Source organism: Fukomys damarensis, unplaced genomic scaffold (genome assembly GCF_012274545.1).
Source record: "Fukomys damarensis isolate Sample0158 unplaced genomic scaffold, DMR_v1.0_HiC HiC_scaffold_16, whole genome shotgun sequence".
Taxonomy (NCBI): domain Eukaryota; kingdom Metazoa; phylum Chordata; class Mammalia; order Rodentia; family Bathyergidae; genus Fukomys; species Fukomys damarensis.
In genome coordinates, this window is record NW_022900928.1 from 30,116,621 (window position 1) to 30,141,636 (window position 25,016).

Consider the following 25,016-nt stretch of genomic DNA (forward strand, 5'->3'; position numbering starts at 1 on the left):
TGATGAACATCCTTCTCTTGTTCCTGATTTTAGAGGGAAAGCTTTTGGTTTTCTTCCCATTTAATATTTTGACCATTGGTTTGTCATAAATGATTTACTTTCTTCAGGGTTTTTTTTAAATCACAAAGTGATGTTGGATTTTATCAAAAGCCTTTTTTGCATCTATTGATATGAACATATGATTTTTGTCCTTCTGTTTATGTGGTATATTACATTTATTGATTTGTGTATATTGAACCATCCTTGCATCCCTAAAGTGAAAACTACTTGGTGGTGATATATGTTCCTTTGGGATGATGTGTTGTATTCTTTTTGCAAATATCTCATTGAGGATTTTTTTTGGGGGGGAATCTATGTTTATTAAGGAGATTTGTCTATATTTTCTCTTTTAGTTGGGTCTTTGGTTTGGGGATCAGAGTAATGCTGCTTTCCTAAAATGGGTTGGAAGCACTCTTTCTCCTCCTGAAGAGGTTGAGAAATATTGGTGTTGAGAAATACTTGTCCTTAAAGAGTTTGTAGAATTTAACAGTGAATTCATCAGGTCCTGAGCTTTTTTCAATCGGTAAGCTTTTTATTACTATCTCAGTTACATTACTTGTTATTGGATTATTCAGTATTTTTATGTCTTGGTTTGTTTGTTTATTGGTACCAGGGATTGAACTCAGGACCTTGCACTTGCGAGGCAGATGCTGTACCACTGAGCTAAATCCCCAGCCCTTCTTGGTTTATTTTTGGTAATTTGTTTTAGTATAGGAATCTATCCATTTCTAATTCTTACAATACAATTTTTCATAGTAGTTACTGTCTTCTGGGTTTTGATAGTGTTGTTGTTTCACCTTGTTCATTTCTAATTGCATTGAAGTGAGTCTTTTCTGTTTTCTCATAATGGCTAACAGTTTATTTTGTTTATTCTTTCAAAGAACCAACTATGTGGTCAATCAGTTTGATTCTTTGCATTGTTTTCTTGTTTGGTTTGTTTTGTTTTTAGTCTCAATCTCATTAGTTTCTGCTTTGATTTCTTCCTTAATTTTTTTCTAGGCTTGAGTTGTCGTTTCTCAGGTATCTTGGAATTCTTCACTAGGTAATTTATTTGAGCTCACTCTATTTTTCTAATGTGAGCATTGATTGCAATGAGCTTCTCTCTTAGGACTGCTTTCATTGTACCCATTGTGTGTTGTACTGGCATTGTCATTTGCTTTCAGAAATTGTTTAATTTCTTCTGTGACCCATTGGGTGTTCAGAAACATTACTAAATTTCCAGGTGTTTGCATGTTTTCTGTAGTTTCTTCTGGGTTTTTAGTTTTATTGCACAATGTCTGATAGTAACATAAGATGACTTAGATTCTTTTACATTTATTTATGGAGGCTCTGAACTAATACGTGATCTATTTTGGAGAAAAGTCTGTGTGCTGCAAAAGAAGAATGTGTACTCTGCTCTAGTGAGGTAGAACACTCTATAGATATCTGTTAAGGCCACATGTTTAAGGGTGTGGTTCAGCTCTGATATTTCTTTATTTTTTGTTTAATTGATCTATCTCTTTGCAAAAGTGGAGTATTTAGATCACCCATGATACTTGTTAATGTTCATTTGCTCTTTTATGTTCAGCAGTATTTGTTTTAGAAAGGTAGATGGTGCAGTATTTTATGCATATATATGTTTACAAATTTATTTCTTCTTTTTGGGTTATTCTCTTACCTAGTATCTGACTTTCTTTGTCTCTTCTGCTAAATTTTACCTTGAAGTTTACTTTGAGAGTAAAATGCTACCTCTGCTTGTTTTGGGGGTCCTGGTCCATGAAATATTGTTTCCATCCTTTTATTTTTAGTCTATGAATCTTTTTTGATTAGATGAGTTTCTTGAATGCAGCAGACTGTTGGATTCTGTTTTTTGATCTCGCCTACCAATCTGTTTCTTTTAAATGGAGTTGAGACTATTAACATTGAGAGAGATGATTCCATAAACTCACCAAATTTCTTTAATTCTTCTTTAATAAATTCGTAGAGCTCTGCTACCTTGTATTTGCTTTCCTTTCTGTTGGTGTTCCCTGAACCTGCCTTGAGAGATTTGAGAGACCATTTGTGGTCTTTTGTTGTCTTGTTTTCCCAGGTTCTTGTGTGTATGTATATCTGGATCCTTACCCCCTTTTTTTCTTCTTTTTTGTGGGCTGAGATTTGAGGTATAGTAGGATTAGGAGAGCTTATAATTGATATGAATATCTTTTTAGTAATATACTGCCTTCCCATGTGTTGTCAGCTTTATTTCTCTAGAGATAGTATATACCCCTTCAGATATTTAATTTAAGTGATTTGGACGCTGGTCACTGTGTTTTGAAGAATTACTTCTGTTTAAAATAGCATCAACAGAACTGATCATATATTGCTTATATGGGATTAACTTTGCATTTACATTGTCACCCTTTATAAATATTCTTTGCAGCCTATAATCACTATTAGCAGTTATTGAGGCTGGGGATTTTACTCAGTGGTGCCATGCCTGCCTTTGATGTGCAAGGTCCTGAGTTCAATCCCTTGTACTGCAAAGGCAAAACAAAACAAAATAAAGCAATTATACAGTATAGAAATTGAGGGGAGAGACTGAGGGATGGGTGTAAGGAGTGTAAGTCTGAAGAGAGGGTGAAATAGATGGGGGAACAGTAATAGATGAAAAAAGTTAGATATGGGTCAGATTTTGTTGGAAGACTTTTAGCTGGGTTGAAGGATTAGTGTTTCAGCCTGAGTGATCACATAATTCCCTGCTTGCCTTGCTTGCAGTCCGATTGCAGGCAACTACATCCAAAGCACTTTCCCTTGCACTGAACACCCTCCTACCACCCACAGGAAAAAAACAGTTTCAGGAATTCTCTCATCCAGCTTGCAGGCAGAATCTGACACTGTCCCTGGTAGATGTGATCTGTGGGCATGTTTACTTAGAGGCAAGGGACCACAAAGTTGGAGGCATTCTTATGCTCTGGCAGGAGTCCTCAGCAATCTCTAAATGCATTCGTGCTTCATCGGGGGATTTACAGAAGACCAGAATGGCTGGCATAGAACTCTGGGAATTGGCAGTTCACCAATCCACTCTCAGGCAGGCATCTGTAAAGTTCACAGAAGGAAGTGTGTACTGGTGGGAATCTGTCAGCTCTGTTTGCCAGTTATGCACTCTCAGCCTAGGGTGGGAGGCATTCCCATGCCCTCAGTGAGGGCTAGTGAGGATGCTTCTGCCTGCAGAATTCCTGTGTTTGGAGGAGAGGTGATGGGACAACAGTTATTAAATGCAAAGTCTGACCAGGAGTCCAACTTCTACGCACTGCAGCACTTTTTGCTCATTCCCTCTCCCAGGCTATTTGGCGTGCTGTCATAATAGCTGCTCTCTGGAGGTACAAAGACTGGAGCCTTGTAGACTACCTACCATGGCTCCACTTCATCTCTCCATTGATCTACATATATCATCTTTCCAGTTAATTTTCTATATAAGACCCTCCCTTACTACAAGGTGCCTGTGGCTTCAGTGAATCCTCTCTGAGCACCTCTGACTAGACTTCTCCTTGGTCAACCATATTCAATCTCAGGCTTAGCTTTTTTAATCTTTCTGTTTTCTTACTTTTTGTACTCTTGATTATAGCCATTCTCACTGAGGTGAGATGGAATCTCAATGTAGTTTCAATTTGTATTTCTCTAATGTCTAAAGATGTTGAATATTTTTCATATACATATTGGCCATCTGTACATACTTCCTTTTTGGAGAAGTATCTATTTCTTTATTAGTCTTGATTTTTTGTGTTATTTATTGAGTTCTTTATTGTAGATATTAATACTTTGTTAAAAGATTTCACTTAACATTGTGTTCTTAAGATGCATCCATTTTAATATAAATGACTCAGATTTATCCTTCTTTATGGCAAAGTGTAGTATACCCTTATGTATAAATACATGTTCTTTATCAATCTATTGAATAACATCTAGGCCACACCAAGATTTAGCTATTAGTTATACTGGTATAAACATAGGTATGCCCTGTTTCATTGTAATATGATGGGCTTTAACTGTTTTAGGAAGATACCTAGAAGAATAGCTGAATCAAATAGAATTTCTATTTTTAGTTTTTTGTATGGAATCTCCATACTGATTTCTGTAGTGGTTGTAGTACTTTACATTCCCACCAGCAATGTAGAAGAGATCCTTTTTCCTGACAACTTGGTTTTTTTCTTTTTGGCTTTTTGAATTCTTGATGATAGCCACTCTTTCTGGAGTAAGATAGAATCTCAGTGTTGTTTTGATTTGGATTTCTGTAATAACCAGACATGTTGAACATATTTTCATACATTTATAAGCCATTTGTATTTGTCAGAAGGGTCTTTTATTCATGTCAGATGTCCCCCACAACCCCACCCCCTCCTTTTTATTTTTGAGACACAGTCTCACTGTGTACTTCAGGCTGGCTTTGAACTCATGACTGTCCTCCTGTCTCTGCTTCCAGAGTACTAATATTACAGGCCTGCACCACCATACCTGGTTAAATTGCCCATTTTTTTATTGGATCTTTTATTTTGTGGGTTCTAATTTTTTTGAATTCTTTATATATCCTAGATATTAATCCTCTAAGGCCAGCCAAAAGCTTTTCCCATTTTTTTGTTTCTCTTTTTAATCTATTTTTCCTTTGCTGTGTAGAAGCATTTTAATTTGATATAGGCCCATTTGATGTTATTTCTTACACAGTTGGGGTTCTGTTCAGAGTGTCTATGTTCTGTGTCTATGTCTGTGCCTATGTCTTCAAGAGTTATAACTATTTCATCTCCCAGCAGGTTCAGTGTTTATGTTTTTATATCTAGGCCTTTGATCCATTTTGTTTGATGTTAATACAGGATGAGAGATATGCGTCTAGATTCATACTTCTGCATATTGATAACCAGTTGTCTAAGCACCATTTGTTAAAGAGGTTCTTTTCTCTAGCATGTGTTTTTGGTCCCTTTGTTGAAGGTCTGATGGCTGCCTGGTTGTTTCTTCATCCTATTTCTGTTCCATTGGTCATCATGTCTTTTTGTGCCAGTACAATGCTGTGTTTATCCTTGTGGCTTTGTAATATAATTTGAACTCTGAGATTGTGATAACTCCTCTTTGGTTTTTGCTCAGGACTGCTTTGGCTATTCTGGGTCTCTTCTAGTTCTGCAGATAGATTTGAGAGTAAACCATTTCTTACTGGTTTATAAAAATACTACATATAATTCTAATGATTGTATTGTTTTTCTAAGACATGATCATAAGGATGTTTTCTAAATTATCTCACCTCACTATAACTTGGAATAAAATCTTGAAAAGGAAACTAACATGTATTATGAACCTATTCAGTTCACTTTTCCCAGTGTTTATCATCACAGCAGTATGTCTGACCTAAGCATGAGAAAATTAAGATTCAAAGTCCTTAAATAACCTGAATAAACATTTCTTAAGTAAGTATGTACCATTAACAAACAAAAATTACTAGGTAAAATTCGGTAACCAAAAGTATTATACATTAAAACAATAAGGACATATTACTTTCCACCTCTTAAATAAGACATATTTTTCAGTGTTCATAAAGTTATTGTATGAGCCTATCATCATTACACTTTGCTAATAGTACAATTGGTACAGGTCACTCTGGTAAGCAACTGGGTTTTGTTATGTAATGTTCCTACAAATAAAATGATTAAATGCTTATCATAAGATAGAACATTATGCTGTCATCAAAACATTTTCAGAGATTATTACATTATGCAGATGAATACTATTGATTATTTTAAGTAGGAAAACTAGCATTCATGACCATACATCTTGAAATTATAGTATTATTCTAAGTCAATTTTAAATATTAGGTCATATATGAGAGTATTAACATTATTGTGGAGGGCTTATGGATGATCTTGATTTTATATTTCTGTTTCTCAAATTTTTTCAGGGGCACACACTGCTTTTATAGTCATAAAATGACCATTTTTAGATTTAGAGAGGCATTCATTGTTATTAATAATATTCCCTACAGTACCATATAGTGTTTCATGTCCACCACTTTATGCCCCATCTGCCTTTTTTTCGCCCTGTCCCTATAGAAGAGCTACCTCTGACTTATTATAAAGTATATTTGCCCTCAGTACCAATGCCTTAGCTTTAACTTTACACCACTTCCCAGTACAAATATCTAAAAGAGTGTTATTTTTATTTAAGTCCTAATTCTAATTTTATAAACAAATAAACTGGGATTAGTATAAGAATTGGCAAGGGGAATGGAAGAATATGGAAGATTTTAATAGCTTTCTACCCACCTTAGCTAAGGAGAAAACTCTTTAAGAAACAGTACTGTTGATTGAACCTAACCCTTCACAAAGATACATCCACAGCCCTCTTTCCTTTTATTTTGAAGCAGTGTCTATTAAGTTGCCCAGGCTGAGCTCAAAGTTGTGATCTTCTTGTCTCAGAAGTCCCTGAGTACTGGAATTAGAACTGTGTACTACTATGCCCAGTTTATTCATGAGTTTTAACTGACACATTTTAACTCTTAAGTGAATAAAAATGAATAAAAAATTATGATGACATTAGTTTGGAGAGAATGTTGAAACTTATATCAAATACATTTTAGGGAAAAGAATGACTATTACATAATAATTGAACCATATCTAAAATATTGGCTTTTAACAATTTTAACTGTTTTGTAAATTTGATGCTAGTTTAACTTATATAAGGACAGAGTCTGATTTTCTTTTGTATTCTGTATAGTTCCTTTCATTGTAAGATATCTAGTTAATATTTCCTATTGAGTCGGTGAAGGAATATAAAACTGCTAAAGTAATTAGACATAAATGTATATTGATCTAATTTACTTAAAAGAGAACTATTTGCACAAAGCCATCTATGCTAAGTGTCAAATGAGAGGGTACAACAGTAAATGCTGTAAAAAGTATAGTATTTTTCAGTAAGGTTATTAGGAAAAACTTCACAAATTTTAGGTAAGATATGAGAGTTTCAATAAAAATGAGAGGAAATAGGGATTATCAAAATAATCATTTTCAGATTTTGTCATTTCAGTGAGGCCTCTTCATTCCTGCACATAGTTTGGAAATTTTTCCTTCTTGGCCTTTGGATAAATTTGAAATCTTCATTTCACTAACTATTACTCCAGGGAATTCAACACTATCTTATTTCTCTTGTTCCTCTCTGCTCCATGTCGCTTTCATTGTGCTTATTTGTTTAAAGTCTTCACTATTCAGTCCTCATTATTGAATCTTTTTCAGAGCAATTTTACGTATCTGCAGTGTTCCTTTTGAGAGTCTTTTCTTTCCCCTATAACTTCCATCTTGTTAAGCTGAAGTTTACATGACTGTAACTGATATGGAGCTCCCATGTTCTTCTCTGTGGTCAGGCCACTGTATACTTGCTCTTCTTCCCAAATTTAAATGTCCTTCCTTTTAAATTTAGTATGTACATCATTTTTATAATGTGGTATTAAGATATTTTTAACCATAACTTACATGCAATAAAGTAAAAATATATTTTTAATAATGTGAAAAAACTAATTTTCATGAACTTTTTTGAAGCTAATAGACACACCAAAGAAAATAAACTTTTTCCACATTTTTTATTAGGATGACTTTTACATTAGTAACAAAAATACTTCAATTTTTGAGTTTTTAGGAAATCTTGAAATTATTAGAATGTTGTCAATCTTGCCTATAATTTGTATTATATGAAGAATGTGATTGAAGATATAAAATACCATTTTTAAATCACCTAAATCCATATCCAAACAGGATTTCCCCTCTAGAAAATATTTTCTTTGGTATTGTAATGTACTATTTTGTGGTGTATGAATGAATATCTAATTTTTATTTGTAGAAAAAAAACTTTTAATTGAATTTCCTGAGAGCATTTGACCCCAAACCCAATGAAATTCTTGATACGGTAATTTAGCCTTTACTATCTATCATTTATCTTTTTAACACTTCAATTTTATATTATAAAAATAATATAACGTTTTAGAAATTATGGGAAAAAAGAAGGAAAAAGCCATTATTGCATCATTTTAAAAACCCATTCTTTGGTGATTAGGAAACCCTCGTCAACAATAGTTTTTCCTAGTCATGATTCGTGAAAATACAGCTTTGTAATTGTGTTAGTTATCAGTTTATTACCAGTTAACCACAAATTCACCAATTCATTACATGCTCTGCAAAAACGGATCTTTAAATATGTTCCTTGAAAGATAGTGGGATGTTAAATTTTACCAGTGGAGGGCACTAAAGAGATATTGCAAGAAGAAAGAGTTTTCCTTCCTGGTCTAGTGTGATGGTGGCGTTCTGGTACTGGTTCTTGAAGTCCAAATAGCCTAACAGTGTGACTCTGACAGAAGATGAAGCTTCTTGAGTGCCCAGCCCCTAAAGTTTGGTCAGCAGCTCCCAGAGCCAGTAGCTTTGCTTCTTCTGTCCACCCCTCTCCTGTCATACCTCCATGTGATCAGTTTTGCTGGCACTGTAGAGGGCTTTTCTGGAACGTTCTGAAGGATGGATTTTCAGCAAGTCTGCAGGCGTAGGACCACAGCTTTTCCACCGCTCAGTGAACCGTGAGCATTGCCTTCTCCAACAAGTTCTCCATCTTAGCTCTGGGGGAGCCTCTTCCTTTATTTAATGTTCTAAAAGGATAGTGGCTGCCTCTGAAACCTATTATTCTTTTATTCTGTAGAGTTCTTTTGAATTCTTACTAGTTAATCTCTCATTAGTCTAATTCCCTCTTATCATCATGTTTTGTTTTGTTTTGGCTTTTGCTGTGCTTTGTGATTGTTAGGCAAATGCTCCAGTACTGAGCAGCAAGTCCAATCCAGTCCAATCCCAGTCAAGTAAATCTTTTAAAAAAGCAGGATCTTGCTCTGTAGTTCAGACTAGCCTCGAACTCATGGAGATTCCCCTGCTATAACCTCCTGAGTGCTGGGATTAAGGAATGCACTACCAAGCTCAGTGAATAAATCTTTACAGTAAACTTTTCCATTCAAATTACTCTGTGGTTTATCTCTTCTGATTGGAAACTGATACGATTTTTTTAATCAAAAGTTTTAAGTCCACAGTCATTTTATATACAATATTATTTTTATTTAGTAAAATTAAATTATCTATAATTTATATGCTCTCATTTACAAAGAAAATCCTATCTTATTAAATTTGCTTTTTAAAAATCACTTTTTATCCTCACTAATTTATCATTTTTTGTCTTCATGGTTAATTTATTTCATGTATCATTTAAAAATCGTTGCACTGTTGGCATGATGAAGATGTTCTCCCATATTTTCTTCTAAAAGTTGTGTTGTTTTATCTTTTATCTTAGATCCTCAGTACATTTGAAATCTTTTTTTTTCAGTATCCGGAATTGAACTCAGGACCTTGCACTTGCAAGGCAGGCACAGCACCACTGAGCTAAATTCCCAGCCTGGAATTTTATTTTTGTGTAAGAAGTGTGAGCAAGAGGTCCAGATTCATTTCTTTATAATTATGTGAAATATATAATCCTTATCAATATTAAAATGACTAATAAAAATTTTATAATCTCCCCCAGGTTTACTTAAAGCTATTGATAACTATAACTTCAATGCTTACTGTCTGTTGTTTTTGAAATTGTGTTTGATATTGTGTTTGCCTTTTTTGTTATTATTTCAGATGGGAGAATAAATCTGGTCTGTTTCTCCATCTTGGATTAAAGCAAAATCCAGCAATAATTCTTTAATACCTAGGTTTGGGTTTTTTTTTTTATAATTTGACTCCAGATTTGTAAATTACTTGGCCATACTACTATCTTTGGATGTGTAAATGTAATATATTGTCTTAGTTATGATGATTAGGGATTTAACATTTTTATGCCATTGACTTTCCTTCACTATATTTTCTCATTACAATAAGAGCATAATTTTTAAATTAAATAAGTAGTGACTATGTAAATACTGTTCACTCTTAAGCCAGTAGTATATTCTGTGTTAACCTGTCTTTTTATCATTTTTGGCACAATTGGTAGCCACTGAACAGAAAATAAAAGTTGAAGTGATACTCATTATGTACATCAGCAAAATCTTCAAATGAGTTTAAACTTTAAAGAAGTAAAACTATAAAAACACTAGAAGAAAAACGTGGGTAAATCCTATAACTCTGTGGTGGAGAAGGCCTTTCTAAAACTATAATCAGAAATCTCAAAGCCAAAAGACACAAAAACACTTCTACATTGTTGGTGGTGATATGAACTAATGCAGTCACTGTAGAAATCAGTATGGAGATTCCTCAGAAAAACTAAAACTCGAAATTCCATTTGAACCATCTATTCTCCTTCTAACTATCTTCTAAAAAAAAAGCTAAGACATCATATTAGTGATACATGTATTCCTATGTTTATAGTATCACAGTATTTATTATGGCTATATCTGAGAAACAGCCTACATGCCCAGTAAAAGATGAATGGATAAAGAAAATATGTGTTTATACACAGTGCAGTACTATTCTTCCATAAAGAAAGACATATTTGAGTCATTCTTAGGTAAATGGGTACACCTTGAAACTGTAATATTAAGTGAAATATATCATACACATTAAATATTGCATGATTTCTATGAGAAACCAAAATACAAATAAAAAGCAAAATACATAAATGATAGATAACAGGAAGTAGGGTGGTCTTTTTCAAATGGGAAGGGAACCATATGGAAGGTGGGGGGAGAGATGAATAATGAAATGAAAGAAATGGAAAATAAAATGAAGCTAGAGCTTTTACAAAAGGAAAAGGGACTATGAGATGGAAGGAGCTGGGAGGGATGAAGGGATAGGAGATGAAAAAAGAATTAAGAGGTGTTATATAATGTACCAGCTCCACCAATAAGTGTAATTATTATGTACTACAAACATAGTAATAAAAATTAAAATTAAAAAAATCCATAGCAAAAGATGTCATAAGTGAAATGAAAAGTTTGCAGCTTATACATAGGGCTATATAAAAGAGTTCCTTCTTCATGTAGAAGAAAAATCAGTACAGAAACATGAATGAATATTAATTCATAGGAAAAGAAGTACAAATAGTCCTTACACATGTAAAATGATCCCTATCTTCACTCATAAGAGAGGATAATCCATCCATATTTTCTTTTAATACTTTTGACCAATAAATGTATTTACTTTGGTGTGGTAGTCTCACTTTTGGAAATTTATTTTACAGGTGAAATTACACACACACGTATGACATGCACATTTAGTAGTCCCTCATTATTTCTCATTATTTGTGGGAGACTGGTTACAGGACCGACTCCTGGTAGATACTTAAGTCTGCATATGTGTAAATCTATTATATTAACTGGCATAATTGTGCTCGCTTTGGCAACACATATACTAACTGGCATAATTGCATATAACTTATGAACATTCTGTTGTCTACTTTAAATTATGTCTAGACTACTTTTATTACCTTATATAATATAGATACTTTGTAAATAGTTGTACTGTATTGCTTAAGGAATAATGACCAAAAAATCTGCATATTTAGTGCAAACATAATTTTTTTAAAAACATGTTTTAATCCATGTTTGGTTTGAATCCAGCAATTTAGAATCCACAGATATGGGAGACCAACTTTGTTTATATGGTTACTCATTACAGTTATAGTAAGAACTGGAAATAACCTAAATATTCAATAATAGAGACCCATCTTACCAAACTTCTTGTACAGATTTTCTAATATTTCAATCAAATGCCTACCAATATCTTGTTTATTTGTTTGTTTGGTTGGTTGGTTGGCTTTTGGTTTTTTTGAAACAGGGCCTCACTATCTATGTAGTTCAGGCTGGCCTCAAACGCATGTTGATCCTCCTGCCTTGGCCCCCAAGTCCTGGGGATACAGGCATGCACCACCACATCAAGCTTGTCTAAATTTTTAACTGATCTTTTTCTTCTTGGAAATTTCCTGCAGTTCATGTTTATCCTGCTGGACTGAATGGTCTCTGGTCCCTTTGTATAGTAAAAATATGTTTGGCCTTTACTCTTTCCTGTGTTTTAACCCCTGTTTCTTAATTCTCATGTCATTTTTCTCATGGTTAACTTACTTTGGTTTTGCTTTCTAAATTCTCTAGATGATTCTGGAGAAAACATTGTTAAGTATATTTTTTCACCCCTTGACTGAAGATGTTTTACTCCACCCTCTCAATTAATTGATTGTCTTGATATTAGCAGCCTGTGTTGAAAATCACTTGAAATTACTGTGTCACTTTATTTTACCCTCAAATTTATAAAATACTGGTTAGCCTTTTCTTTTCCCATCTTGTGTACTTATTTTTGGTACTGGGGTTTTTGTTATCCTTTATTATTTATGTTTTGAGTTTTGTTTTTGTAAAGATGGAAGCAAAGTTCAGATAATACATTGCCTTTCATAATTTACTGGAAACTAAAAACATTATCAGAAAAATGAAATTTAAAAAAGACATGCAGAATACAAACTCCTGTTTGTTGCTTTTCAATTCCATAGACAAGATAGCTGAGTTCTATATGTGTCTTGTCATGGACTATGGACCACTCTTGGTGTAGGATTGGTGTGGTGTTCCCCAACTCATTATTGCTTTATCTCTGGAGTCCTTTCTCCGATTTTCTTCTCGCTTGCTTTTAGAATTTAGAATTTTTTTATTGGGTTTACTGTGGAAAATTCTTATTTTCATTTATCAGAAAGCATCTTTATTTTACATGGATTCTTGTAAGACATTTTAGCTGAGTGTAGAATTATTTTTCTTCAGCACCCTGACATCATCTGAGAAGATTCCTATTTAATTATTAAGTTCTAAATGAATGGATTTTTACTTAAAGTGTTACTGATTAATTTAAACATATTTTGTTTTTCTCCTAAAGGGAATACAGTCAGTAATCTGATTATGATCATACCTCCAATTTTTGGTGCAATTCAGAGTGTTAGAGATGGACTGGAAAAGCGGTATGTTGCAGCTTACTTAGCACTCACAGGTATGTATAATGCTTCATCTGAAAACATAATGTTCAGGTGGGCTGTTTTTCTCATTTGTTTCTAAAAGTAGATCTCAATATTTTATTGTTTATTATACAACTTGAACATATTTTGAAACTTCAGAGCTAAAATGCCACAAATTGTGCCAGTGATTTGAACTGTGCTTTGAATAAGGTTTTGTTTTTGTTTTTTTTTTTAATTAGAAAATACTGAGCTGGGCATAGTGGTGCAGGCCTGTAATCCCAGCACTTTGGGAGGCTGAGGCAGGAAGATTGCAACTTTGAGCACAGCCTGGACAACATACCAGTACCCTATATCAAAAATAAGAGATGAAGGGATTGGGATGTAGCTCAGTGAGAAGATGCTGGATTCAATCCCCAGTACCACACAAATACACACACAATTAAGCATATAGAAAAGAAGTAATACGAAAAGGTACCCACACATCTTAGCACCCAGATTTGTCAGACCTTAACAGTTTGTAATACAGTATTTATTTTAGATCTTAACTTTCTGTTTTAAGAAAATAATATACTGCTGCAGATAAAACTGAAACTCCCTTTATATCTCTGCCTGATTTTATCCCCTTCAGCCTCACAGCTACCCCTATGCAAGAGGTAACCTCTATTCTAAATTTAAATTTGATCCCTATAATTTTCTCACATGATTTTGTTTATACTGCACATTTTATACACACACACACACACACACACACATATGTATATATGGATGTGATGTGTATGTATATATATATATGTGTGTGTGTGTATATATATAAATGGAAGAAATAATATATGGTATATAGTATGATTTTACATGGTTTAACAATTTTGGAGGAGATACCATACCCTGTCGAATCTTTTATAACTTGCTCATATTTCTGTACTAGTCTGTGAAGTAGGGGCTATCCTGTTTGTATTCCTGTGATCTGGCAATTTAGTCGTCCTCAATAAATAGTGGATGAATGATGAGTCAACTATCAGAGGCTAAGGTGGGGAAATTACTTCTGTTATGTTCTTGTATCATTGTGATAAAGAGCCCAAAAAAAGTAGATTCTAGTTTATTTATTTTGTTTTTTGTTTTGTTTTGAGACAGGGTCTCACTATGTAGTTGAGACTGCCCTGGAACTGACTATGTAGCCTAGGCTGGTCTCAAACTCACAGCGATCCTTCTGCCTCAGCTTCCCAAGTGCTGGGATTACAGGCATATGCCACCACACCCGGCTATAGTTTGATTATTTTAATATAACTCTCTAAACATTATTTTATATTATTCTAAGCACAATTTCTTTTGTTTTAGCTCATTTTGAGTTTTATTTATACATGGGCAGAAAGGACTTCTAATTACCACAAAGGGTAAGCTATAGTATATCGTGTCAGGTTTGACCATAATTACATTAATCATTGGATATAAGATACTTCTAAATCTGTTACTGATATGCATTAACTTTTAAGAAAGGTACTTGATTTATCTCAAGAAGGACATCCATAACCTTCACCCTTTTCCTTATATTTTGAGTGTTTTAAGGATGTTTATAAAATATGGACAAATAACAATCGGTAACAATAATAAAAAGATTCAAGGACTTCCAGATTGCCTTTGGATAGTTGTAGTCTCTTGATTTGGAATGTGTTTATTCATTCTCCCAGAAAACCACACGTATTAAGAAAGGAAACAAATAAAATTACATATAACCCACACTTTTAGCCTTTTTAAGAGAAAGAGAATAAAATCATATACCATATACCAAGATTTTAGTTGATAATGAACCACATATACTATAGTGATCCCATAAAATTATAAAAGAGCTGAAAAATTCTTAGCATCTAGTAATACAGACTGCTCACGTTTGTGATGATGTTAATGTAAACAAACCTGTACTGCCAGTACAGTTATAAAAGTATAACTGTATAACATTTATGTACAGTATAAAATATTCTCCTAAGTTACTTAATATCAAGCATACATTCTGAGAAATGTAGTTAGGCAGTTTTACTGTTGTACAAGCATCAGTATGGTACTTTCTTATACAATTCAAGACAGCTACATGTCAGTAGGCAATGTAATCTTATAGTACCACTATCATATATGTGGTCTGTGTTTAAACAAAACATTGTTATGTGACACATGGCTGTATTCATTATTTATAATAGATGACTATGTCACTAGTGTACTGTACTATACATATTATTTTAGAGAGTCAACCTTATAATATATAAACTATATATTATACATAAATAATTATATCTAATAATTTATGTATAATGTATGCAAAATTATACACACACACACACACACACACAAACGTTAATTGTAAAAAAAAGCCTCAGGCAGATTATTGCCCCTGAAGACCAAGGATAAAGTGTAGAGATGAAAGATGGTGATATTTATGATTCTGAACTTTTGTGAGCCTATGTGGATTTGTATGTTTGTGTCTTCTTTTTTTTTTTAAGTACCAGGGATCGAACTCAGGTCCTTGTGTCTGTGAAGTGGGCCCACAGAGCTAAATCACCAGCCCCTGTGTCTTCATTTTTAACAAAAGTTTTAAAGGAGCTATGCATGTGGTGGTATACATCTGTAACCTCAGCAAGAGGATTTTTGCATTCAAACCCAGCCTGGGCAGCTTAGCAACTTAGTGAAACCCTATCTCAAAATAAGAAGGGCTGAGGATTAGCTCATTGTGAATCCCTGGACTTGATCCCTAGTACAACCAAACATATTTTAAGAAACAAATGTTAAAATAGAAAAAGTTTATAAAGGTATAAAAAAGAAAATATTTTTGAACATCTCTGCAATGTGTGTTTTAAGCTAAGTGTTATTACAATAGAGTTGAAAAGTTTGAAAAAAATTTTAAAGTTTATAAAGTAAAATATTAAAGTAGGTAAATTATGGAAGAAAGAAAATTATTTTCTATAAATTTAGAATTGCCAAGTGTACAGTGTTTATAAAGTGATGTATTCTATCTTCACATTTAACATTTGCTTACTACTCATTATTCACCCAGAGCAAAGGTAAGAACCATGTATGAGTATACCCTTTTTATGTTATTTTTTCCCCTGGTATTGGTGATTAAACTGAGGATCTTGCACATGCTTTTAAATAATCTTTTTTTTTACACCACTGTATCCATGTATTTACAGTTGCCTGCAGCATTCCATATAGGTTTGTAGTCTTGGAGCTGCAGGTTATATTTTGTAGCCTAGATGTGTAGTAGGCTGTGCTATCTAGTTTTGTGTAAGTATATTCTGTGATTTCTGAACAATAATGTCCAAACAATACTTTTCTCAGAACATGTCTCTGTTGTTAAGCAATATGTCATTGTATTGATAAACTTCCAATTTGTAAAAATAGGAAATAAATACCAAATTCCAGTAGAACTGTCTTTGGTATTTCAGACTTAGGGAAGTTTAGAAAATGATGGAAAGTAGAATAGCGGAGTTGTCTACTTTAATGGGTCTAAGTCTGACAAAAACACCAGTAGAAAGACAGTGTCCCACAATAAATGCAAACTCTAAAGAAAGCTAAGATCTGGTAGAAATCACAGTACTTACTAAAGATAAAGACTTAGAAGTGTACATGACCTTAAATGGCAGTTTGGGGAAGGCATCTATTCTAGAAAGAGATAAGTAGAAAGGAGAAGGTGTCTTTTGGAGTTACATGGGTGAAGGGAAGGAAAGAAGATACAGGAGAGAAAGTTCCTTCTGAAACAGAATTACAAGTGGCTGTACAATTCAGTGGTAGAATTACAGGAAGCTCTAGTTTTAATCCCCAATATCATTTAAAAAAGGACAAAAACATAAATCTCTTCTCTCATTCCTCTCAAAAATAAAAATTACACATGTGCATACAAACATACACATACATATAAAACTTTAGTTTCTGACCAAAGGGTATAGTCTTGAACTAGGAGTCTTGTAAGGTACCAACAAAATCTTTACTATATAAAATAGACCTTCCTCTCACCAAAAAAAAAAAGTCTTTCCATACAAAATTGTCATTAAAAGAAACCATGTTCATCTGATGGAGGTTTTTCCTCATAAATAACTATAAAACAGGAGACTGCAGCAAAATCCTAACTCAATCGAATGCCTCAAAGAAATAAAGAAAAAAATTAAAAGCTAAAATACATGTGATTGACATCCTCAAGATAGTAGAATAAGAGATCACCCACTTATATTTTCCCACAACACAAGGATTCTACTTTCAAACCTAAATAAAAAGTCTATTTGTGGTAGCCTCAGGGTTCCATTTGGAAGTTGCAGAATCTTGGTGGAGCCCAAAACCTAGGAGGGTTGTTTTGAAAGTACAAATACTATACTGTAGTAATGGTGGGATAGGGTATCTTTAGTATGAAGGGTAAATGACAAAGCCATTAAAATAATAACTAATAACTGTGTAAGTTATAAAATGATACAAATTGTGACATCAAAAATTGAAATATAGGAGAAAAGTTAAAGTATAAAGGATTAATGTTATTTCTTTTTATCCTATCAAACTAAGTGTTTATTACTGGTATGTCTATAAGATGTTCTTGGTAAGCCTCATGGTAACTACAAAGCATAAACCTGTAATTAATATACCAAAAATGAAGGATAAGGAATCAAAACACAGTGCTAAAGAAAAATCACTTCCACAAAGACAGTAAGAAGGGGCGTTGGTGGTATAGTGGTTAGCATATCTGCCTTCCACAAAGACAGTAAGAGTAGAAAGAATATATAACAAAAATGAGAAGATATAACAAAAACGCAGTAGTAAATCCTTACCTGTCAATAATTATATTAAATATAAATGAATTAAATTATCCAATTAAAAACATAGTGAATTAAAGACATCATATTACAGTGATATATGAATGCCCGTGTTTATAATAGAAAACTCACAGTAGCTAAATCTTGGAAGTGGCCTATATGTCCATCAGCATATGAATAGATAAAATATTATACAGAATGGGGTACTGCTCTGGCATAAAGAAGGATAAATTTGATCATTTGTAAAAGAATAGATGCACCATGGGACCATAATGTTAAGTGAAATAAATCAAACACACAAGCTTAAATATTGCATGGTTTTTCTCCCGAAATAGAAATAAAGAACAAGATAAAAGACAAAAACTTGGAAGATAGATCTATTGTAAAAGGGGTGCATTCTCTTGGAGGGGAGGAGTAGGGGTTGAAAACTAATTAAGTTGTGTTATGTGCATGTACCAACTCTTCATGAGGAATAGAATCATATACTGCAAATATGTATCAATTTTTTAAAAAAGACTATTTGAATGGATTTTTAAAAATCCAACTATATGCTGCCTACAAAATACCACTTCACCCATGAGAACACATACAAAAGCACATGGTGATGCATACTGTAATTCCACCACTTTGGAGGCTGAGGCAGGACAATCAAAAGTTCAAATCCAATCTGGACAACTTAGTAAGACCCTGTTTCAAGTGAAAAAGCGTTGTGGATTTACTCATGCATGCGCACACACACCCCTACACAGATAATGAAAGTGAAGAAATGCAAATGGAAACCAAAAGAGTAAAAGTAATTATTCTGATGTCAGGTAAAATGGACTTAAGTGCAAAATTTTAAAAAGAGAAAAAGATGGTTATTACATAATAAATGGATTAATTCAGCATGCAGTTTTAAGGATTGTAAATATGTAAGTACCCAATATCAGAGCACCTAAACATATCAAGTAATTGTTAATAGATCTAAAAGGAGGGTTAGGCTGCAGTTCAGTAATAGAAGATGCCAGCACCCCTCTCTTTCAGCAGTAGACTGATCATCTAGACAGTCAACAAAGACATAGCACGTTTAAACTGCATTATAGACCGAATAGACTTTTCAGAACACACACATATTTCTACAGCATATGAAATGTTCTCTGGGATAGATCTTAATGTGAGACCACAGAACAGGCCAAAGCACTCGAAAATTCTAAAAATTTTAAATGTCTTCTGAGCAGAATAGTATAAAAGTAGAAATCAGTAACAGATATTCAGAAATTTTACAAATACTTGTAAATGGAAAATAACATGCTCCTAAACAACCAAAAAGTTAATGAGGAAATTAAAAGGAAAATTGGAAAATTCCTCAAAACAAATAAAAGTGGAAACACAGTATACCAAAACCAGTGGGATACAGCAAAGCAGTTCTAAGAGGGAAGTTTATTACAGTACTTGCTTACATCAAAAAGAAAGGTTTAAACAATCTGTTATACCTTTAGGAAGTAGAAAAATAAAATAAACTAAAGCCAAAAGAAATAGTACAAAAGAAATAATGATTAGGTTCAAAATAAATAAAATAAACCGGGCGTGGTGGCACACACCTGTAATCCCAGTACTTGGGAGGCTGAGGCAAGAGGATCGCTGTGAGTTCAAGACCAGCCTGGGCTACATAGGGAGCTCCAGGTCAGTCTCAACTACATATATAAACAATAAAGGTTCAAAGAAATGAGTTGACTTTTTGAAAAAATAAAATTGACTAACAGACTACAAAAAGAGAGTAAAAAGACTCAGAAATAAGAAGTGATACTACTGAGAGGACAAGAATACAGGGGTTTGTAAGGGTCTTTTATGAATATATCAAAAAATTAGACAAGACAGAGGAAATGGATAAAATCCTGGACTCATCCATTTACCAAGAATTATCAAATATGGTATCTGTAGTAACTGAGCAAAACATGAAATTTTTTCATAAATTGTAGTGAATAAAAGAACTGGATGTTCTCAAATGATCAGAAACTTAAATGTAAAAACTAAAATATTATATATTATTTATATTTTATAATTGAAAGAAAACATTTATTCTTATCCAAATTTTTGTACCGTATTTTTGTACATAGTATTTTGGGAGAAATAGGCATTCTTTATCTGTTACCCATGAGAATATAAAATTTTTGTAGGTGAATTTAACAGAACCTAACACAACTGCATATGCATTTATCCTTTGACCCAGTGCTCATACTTTTAAGAATTTTATGTGAAGATAAAACACCAAAAGTTTAAAATTAAAAGTATACATATTTTTAGTATAGGATTATTTATAATTATAAAACAATGTAATTAAAAAGCTCCTTTTTAATAGCAAGAAAAAAACCACCATCTGAGTGAAGAGACAACCCACTGTGGCAAAAATTTTTCTCTAGCTGTTCCTCAGACAAAGGTGTACTATCTAAAATATATAAAGAACTTTAAAAAATTAGACCTCCCAATTTTAAAGACCCAATCCAAAAACGGGCATCTGAAATAAACACATTTCTCAGACGAAGTAGAAACAGCAGTTAAACATATGAAAAAATGTTCAACATTACTGGTCATCCAAGAGATGCAAATGAAAACAACACTGAGATTCTACCTCCAAAAAGAGTGGCTGCTATCAAGTCAACCAATAACAAATACTGGCAGGGTTTTGGGGGAAAAGGAACTCTTCTCTACTGTTGGTTAGGAGTGCAGACTGGTGCAACTACTGTGGGAATCAGTACAGAGGTACCTCAAAAAACAAGGATTAGAAGTCCCATTTGACTCATCTATTCCCTTGCTGGGTATCTTCCTGAAAGAATTAAAAGCATCATAGCACAGTGATATATGCTCACCCATGTTCATAGCAGCACAGTTTGTAATAGCTAAATCTTAGAAACAGCCCAAATTCCATCAACTGGTGACTAGGTAAAGATGTGGGGTTTTTAATAAAATGGAGTACTACTCAGCCATAAAGAAAGATAAACTAGAGATATTTATATCTAAATGGATGCACATTGAGGCCATACTCTTAAGTGAAATAAATAGAATGCAGGTGTAAATACCAGATAGTTTTCTGGTGTGAGAAACTGAAAGTGAGAATCAAACTGTGTAATTGATAATGTGAAATGGGAAGAAAAGGTCCACAGGGGAAGGGGAGGGAGAGTAGGGGAAAGGAAAAAGGAGAAAAGAAAAAATGAGAAAAGCAAAAAACAGAAACAGTCTTCATAAATAGGAAGTGTGGAGGGGTTGAAGGGAGGGCAGGGGAATGGAGAAAAAATAAGAACCAAGATATGTCATGTACAGGTACAAATTCCGAATGATGAATGTGGTCATAATGTATACCTAAAATATACCAATAAACTTAATGAATTAAAAAATAATAATGTAAATTTAAAACCCCATATGTAGAAAACTAGTTAAATAAAACATGTATATGTACATAAAAGTAAGTATGTATATCTACATAAAAGCAAGTTCTGTCCAGGTATAGAAAGAATGAGGAATATCACTAAGCTGATAGGGGATGATTTCTAGATACATCATGAAGTAAACTATGTTATGCAGAATAATATATGAAACCTTGTGTTTTTAAAAAAAGATACAAAAATATGCACATATATTTTTTGTTTTTCAAAAAGAAACAAAGGGACCGAGGGCATGGTTCAGTGATAAAAGTGCTTGTGCAGCATGAATGATCCATACCATCATGAAAAAAAGAGAAACAGGATGAACCAGAAGATAATGAAATTGAAGACTACAGGAGGTGGGTGGAAATGGTGTGGAAAGGATAGAGAAGGGAATGACACTTCTGAGTATCTTTTTGTATTATCTTTTTTTTTTTTTTTTTGGTAGCAGGGATCAAACTCAAAGGCAGGCGGCAGAACCACTGAGCTAAATCCCTGGCACTGTATTATCTTTATATAGAGAAAAATACATGAACTATATTGCATATAAAACATAATCACATAGAAGTAAATAATGTATTCAAGTAACTTTTGACAGAATATTCCCATTACATACTCCCAATCTGAAAAAAAAATTCAAAGAAATCTTGAGCCTTACTTTGCTAAATTTATGTACTCTCTGTTTATTGTTGGTAATAGTACAGTTATAGCAATTCTGAAGAATTTTTGTTTTATTTTGATTTGGTTTGTTGTTTTGTCTTTTTTAAGGTAGTTTAGTTATAAGTCCATGTTGGCATTAAACTCACTATGTAGTCCAGGCTGGCCTCAAACTCACAGTTTTCCTGCCTCAGCATCCCAAATGCTCGGATTACAGGTGTGCACCACCATGCTGAGCTCTGAAGCTGTTTTTTTTATGCCTTTAAGCAGTGCTCACTTCGGCAGCACATATACTAAAATTGGAATGATACAGAGATTAACATGGCACTTGCACAAGGATGACACGTAAATTTGTGAAGTGTTCCATATTTTTAAAAACTAAAAATGTAAATAAGGTTCAAATTATATAATCAATAGTGTGAAATAGGAAGAAAATGGCTAAAGGGGAAGTTGGAAGGGGAGGGTTAAAAGAAAATAAGGGAGAAGAACAAATGTGAAAAAAGGAAAAAAATGGAAACAAAATTTTTGTAAATAGGGAAGGGTGAAGGGGGTGAAGAGAGGGCAGGTGTATGGGGCAAAAATAAGAACCAAGATACATCATGTAAAGGTACAAGATCCCCATGATAAATTTAACTGTATTGTTTGCTTTAAATGTACCAATAAACTTAGTAGGGGGAAAATGAGCAAATGAGAAACTATTGATACCATTAGGAGGTAAGGATTTTCATTGTTCAAAGACATACAAATTTGGGTGGGAAAAGGTAAGGAAGGATCCCTATGATACTGGGTTGGAAGTAGAGATATTTCCTTGATATCTTTAAAAAACTGACTTCAAATGTTTTGTCATGGAAGCAATGGCCCTTTAGTAGCAATGAATATACCTACTGCAATGCCCAGGCCTTGGTTTCTAAAACTTTCCTTACTGAGAAAAACCAAAACTTTTTAGAGAAGTAGCTGGTTTCTGGTCTTATGTAGGGAAAGTACAAGGTGAGCCCAGAACATCTTGTCATGCCAAAAAATGATCAAGTGCTCAAAAATGAGAAAATCATGTCAAAATGACACAGAAGGCAATATTACTAAAGAACAATCTGAGCCTTGTGGGTTCACGTGATTCTAAAACAAACAAATGGGATGAGAAAAGAAACTTTGAAAAAATAGAATAATAAATGAAAACAGAAAGATAAAATAGCTAATTCAGGCAAGAGTTATAGTAAATGTTAAAACTTGAGTGAAAGTGTCTGGATAAGATGATGAGTAGAGCCTAAAAATATATCCTCACATATTACTCTTTATTTACAAAAGAAAAGGTGGTAATAGTGTGGAAATTTGAAAGGCGGTTACTACCTTGTTCAAAAAATTTAAGTCTACATTATTTAGAATGGTGTTAACTGATAGCTGGTTCTTCTGATACAGTGCACTGAAAAGGAAACATCTTTTACACAGTATTACTATCAAAAATATATAAGCTGAATCAAATGAAGAAAACCAAAAATTTAAATTGGTAGCCATTTTAGAAAATAACTGCTCTGTATGCTTCTAAAATGTTAATTTCAGGAAAGATAAAAAATTAATCTAGAACTGCCTCAAATTCCTCATAAGCACAAGGTCTCGAGTTCAATCCCCAGTACCACCACCCCCCAAAAAAATCTATTTCTAAAAGGGCTATGACAGCTAAATGCAGTATATGATTGAATCCTGGATTGGGGCATAAGGGAAAGAAGTTCTAAAGGGCAATATATAGCAAATCAGCAAAACTTGAATAAAGATTGTTTAATAATGTTGCATCCATTCTAAGTCTCTCTATTTTGTTCATTGCACTGTGATCATATAAGAAAATAATCCTGTACAGGTCATTCCTAATCTCCATGGGAGATTGGTCCCAGAACCCCTACCCTTCAGATCCTAAAATCTGAATGCTCATATTCCTTATATAAAATGGTGTAGTATTTGCATTTAACCTATGTACATCCTCCTGTATACTTTAAGTCTCCTCTAGATTATTTATAATACTTAATTCAGTGTGAATACTTTTTATATGTATTGTTTTGAAAGAAATGACAGGAAAAACTGTGCACATGTTGATTCTGGGTGCAGTTGTTTTTTAAATTATTTTCAATCCATGGTTAGTTTAAATCCACAGATGCAGATCCCATAGATACCAAGGGCTGACTGTATATGCTGAATTTTTAGGGGTAAAGGTCATAGTCTGTGCAACTTACTCTCAAATGGTACAGCAAAATATTAATTATTTATTTCTTTATTTGCTTTAATAATGTATAAATCTTAAGGGCAATGAAAGTTCATTGTCATATTTTTGTAATTTCTGTACTATCTTAAGACATTGTCAAAATAATAAGTTTGTTAAAATTATTGAACACTTATTGTCTATAATATTTGGCAATATACTAAGCAATCTATGGAATAAGAGGTTTGGATAAGTAAAGGTGGGAACAGAAGTGTATGGTGATAACAGGAGCAATGATTTTGCTCATTTAATAGTCTCTCTCTTCTCATCCCCCAACTCTGGTAGCAAATGACTTCCTCCTCTGTTACTTCTATACTTGACTCATGCTTTTACGATTGTACTTATATCACTATTCATGATACATATATACTAGTTAGCTGATAGTCATTTATTTTGGAGAATTGAGGGAGATTTTGCAGAAAGGACTGGGAATTTTGGCTTTGTAAAGAGAGGCTATGAATAATTTATGAGGATCATTGTGTTCTGGGTTGGTGTCTAGGCCCATTAAAATTTATTAATTTAAAATTTTTAACAAATATTTACTAAGAATTATTATGTGCTTGGTAGAGTTGTCAAACCATTATTCACTGGAACTTCTAGACTAGCAGAAAAGATAGACATTGAAATAATTTTATAAATGAGTATGTATTTAAAATTGTGACAAATGTTATAAAGAATGATTACTGTGGGCTAGGGAGTAGTTCAGTGGTATAGCACATTGAGGGAGGGAGAGAAGCAAAAGAAGGAAGGAAGGAAGGAAGGCAGAAAGGAAAGCAGGCTGGCAGACCATGTATAGTGATCAGAATTGGGAAAATTAAAAGTTAACTGCATTACTTTTTCATAATATTTTCTCCCATCCTGTTCCTTTGAGAAATTTCAATAACCCTCACTTCAGTTTTAACTCATTATCCCAGTTACAGATGCTTTGGAACCACTCCCTTTGACTTTTTTCTTTTTTTTCTTTCTTTCCCT

General features: G+C 33.4%; 1 protein-coding gene and 1 non-coding gene across 3 annotated transcripts in view; both read left to right on the forward strand.

Moving 5' to 3' along the window:
- The window catches only part of Acer3 (alkaline ceramidase 3), a 123,785-nt gene that overhangs the window by 21,538 nt on the left and 77,231 nt on the right, over positions 1-25,016 (forward strand). Inside the window, exon 2 of one of the 2 annotated variants that reach the window (XM_010614359.3) lies at positions 12,885-12,995. In XM_010614359.3, coding sequence (XP_010612661.1) covers positions 12,885-12,995 — 111 coding nt within the window. Of the gene's footprint in view, positions 1-12,884; positions 12,996-25,016 lie in introns of those variants that run through there. The other variant, XM_033764232.1, reaches the window with a different exon arrangement.
- Positions 22,069-22,172, forward strand: LOC117286411. The gene has a single exon (XR_004517583.1). It is a non-coding gene; the product is annotated as a U6 spliceosomal RNA (small nuclear RNA).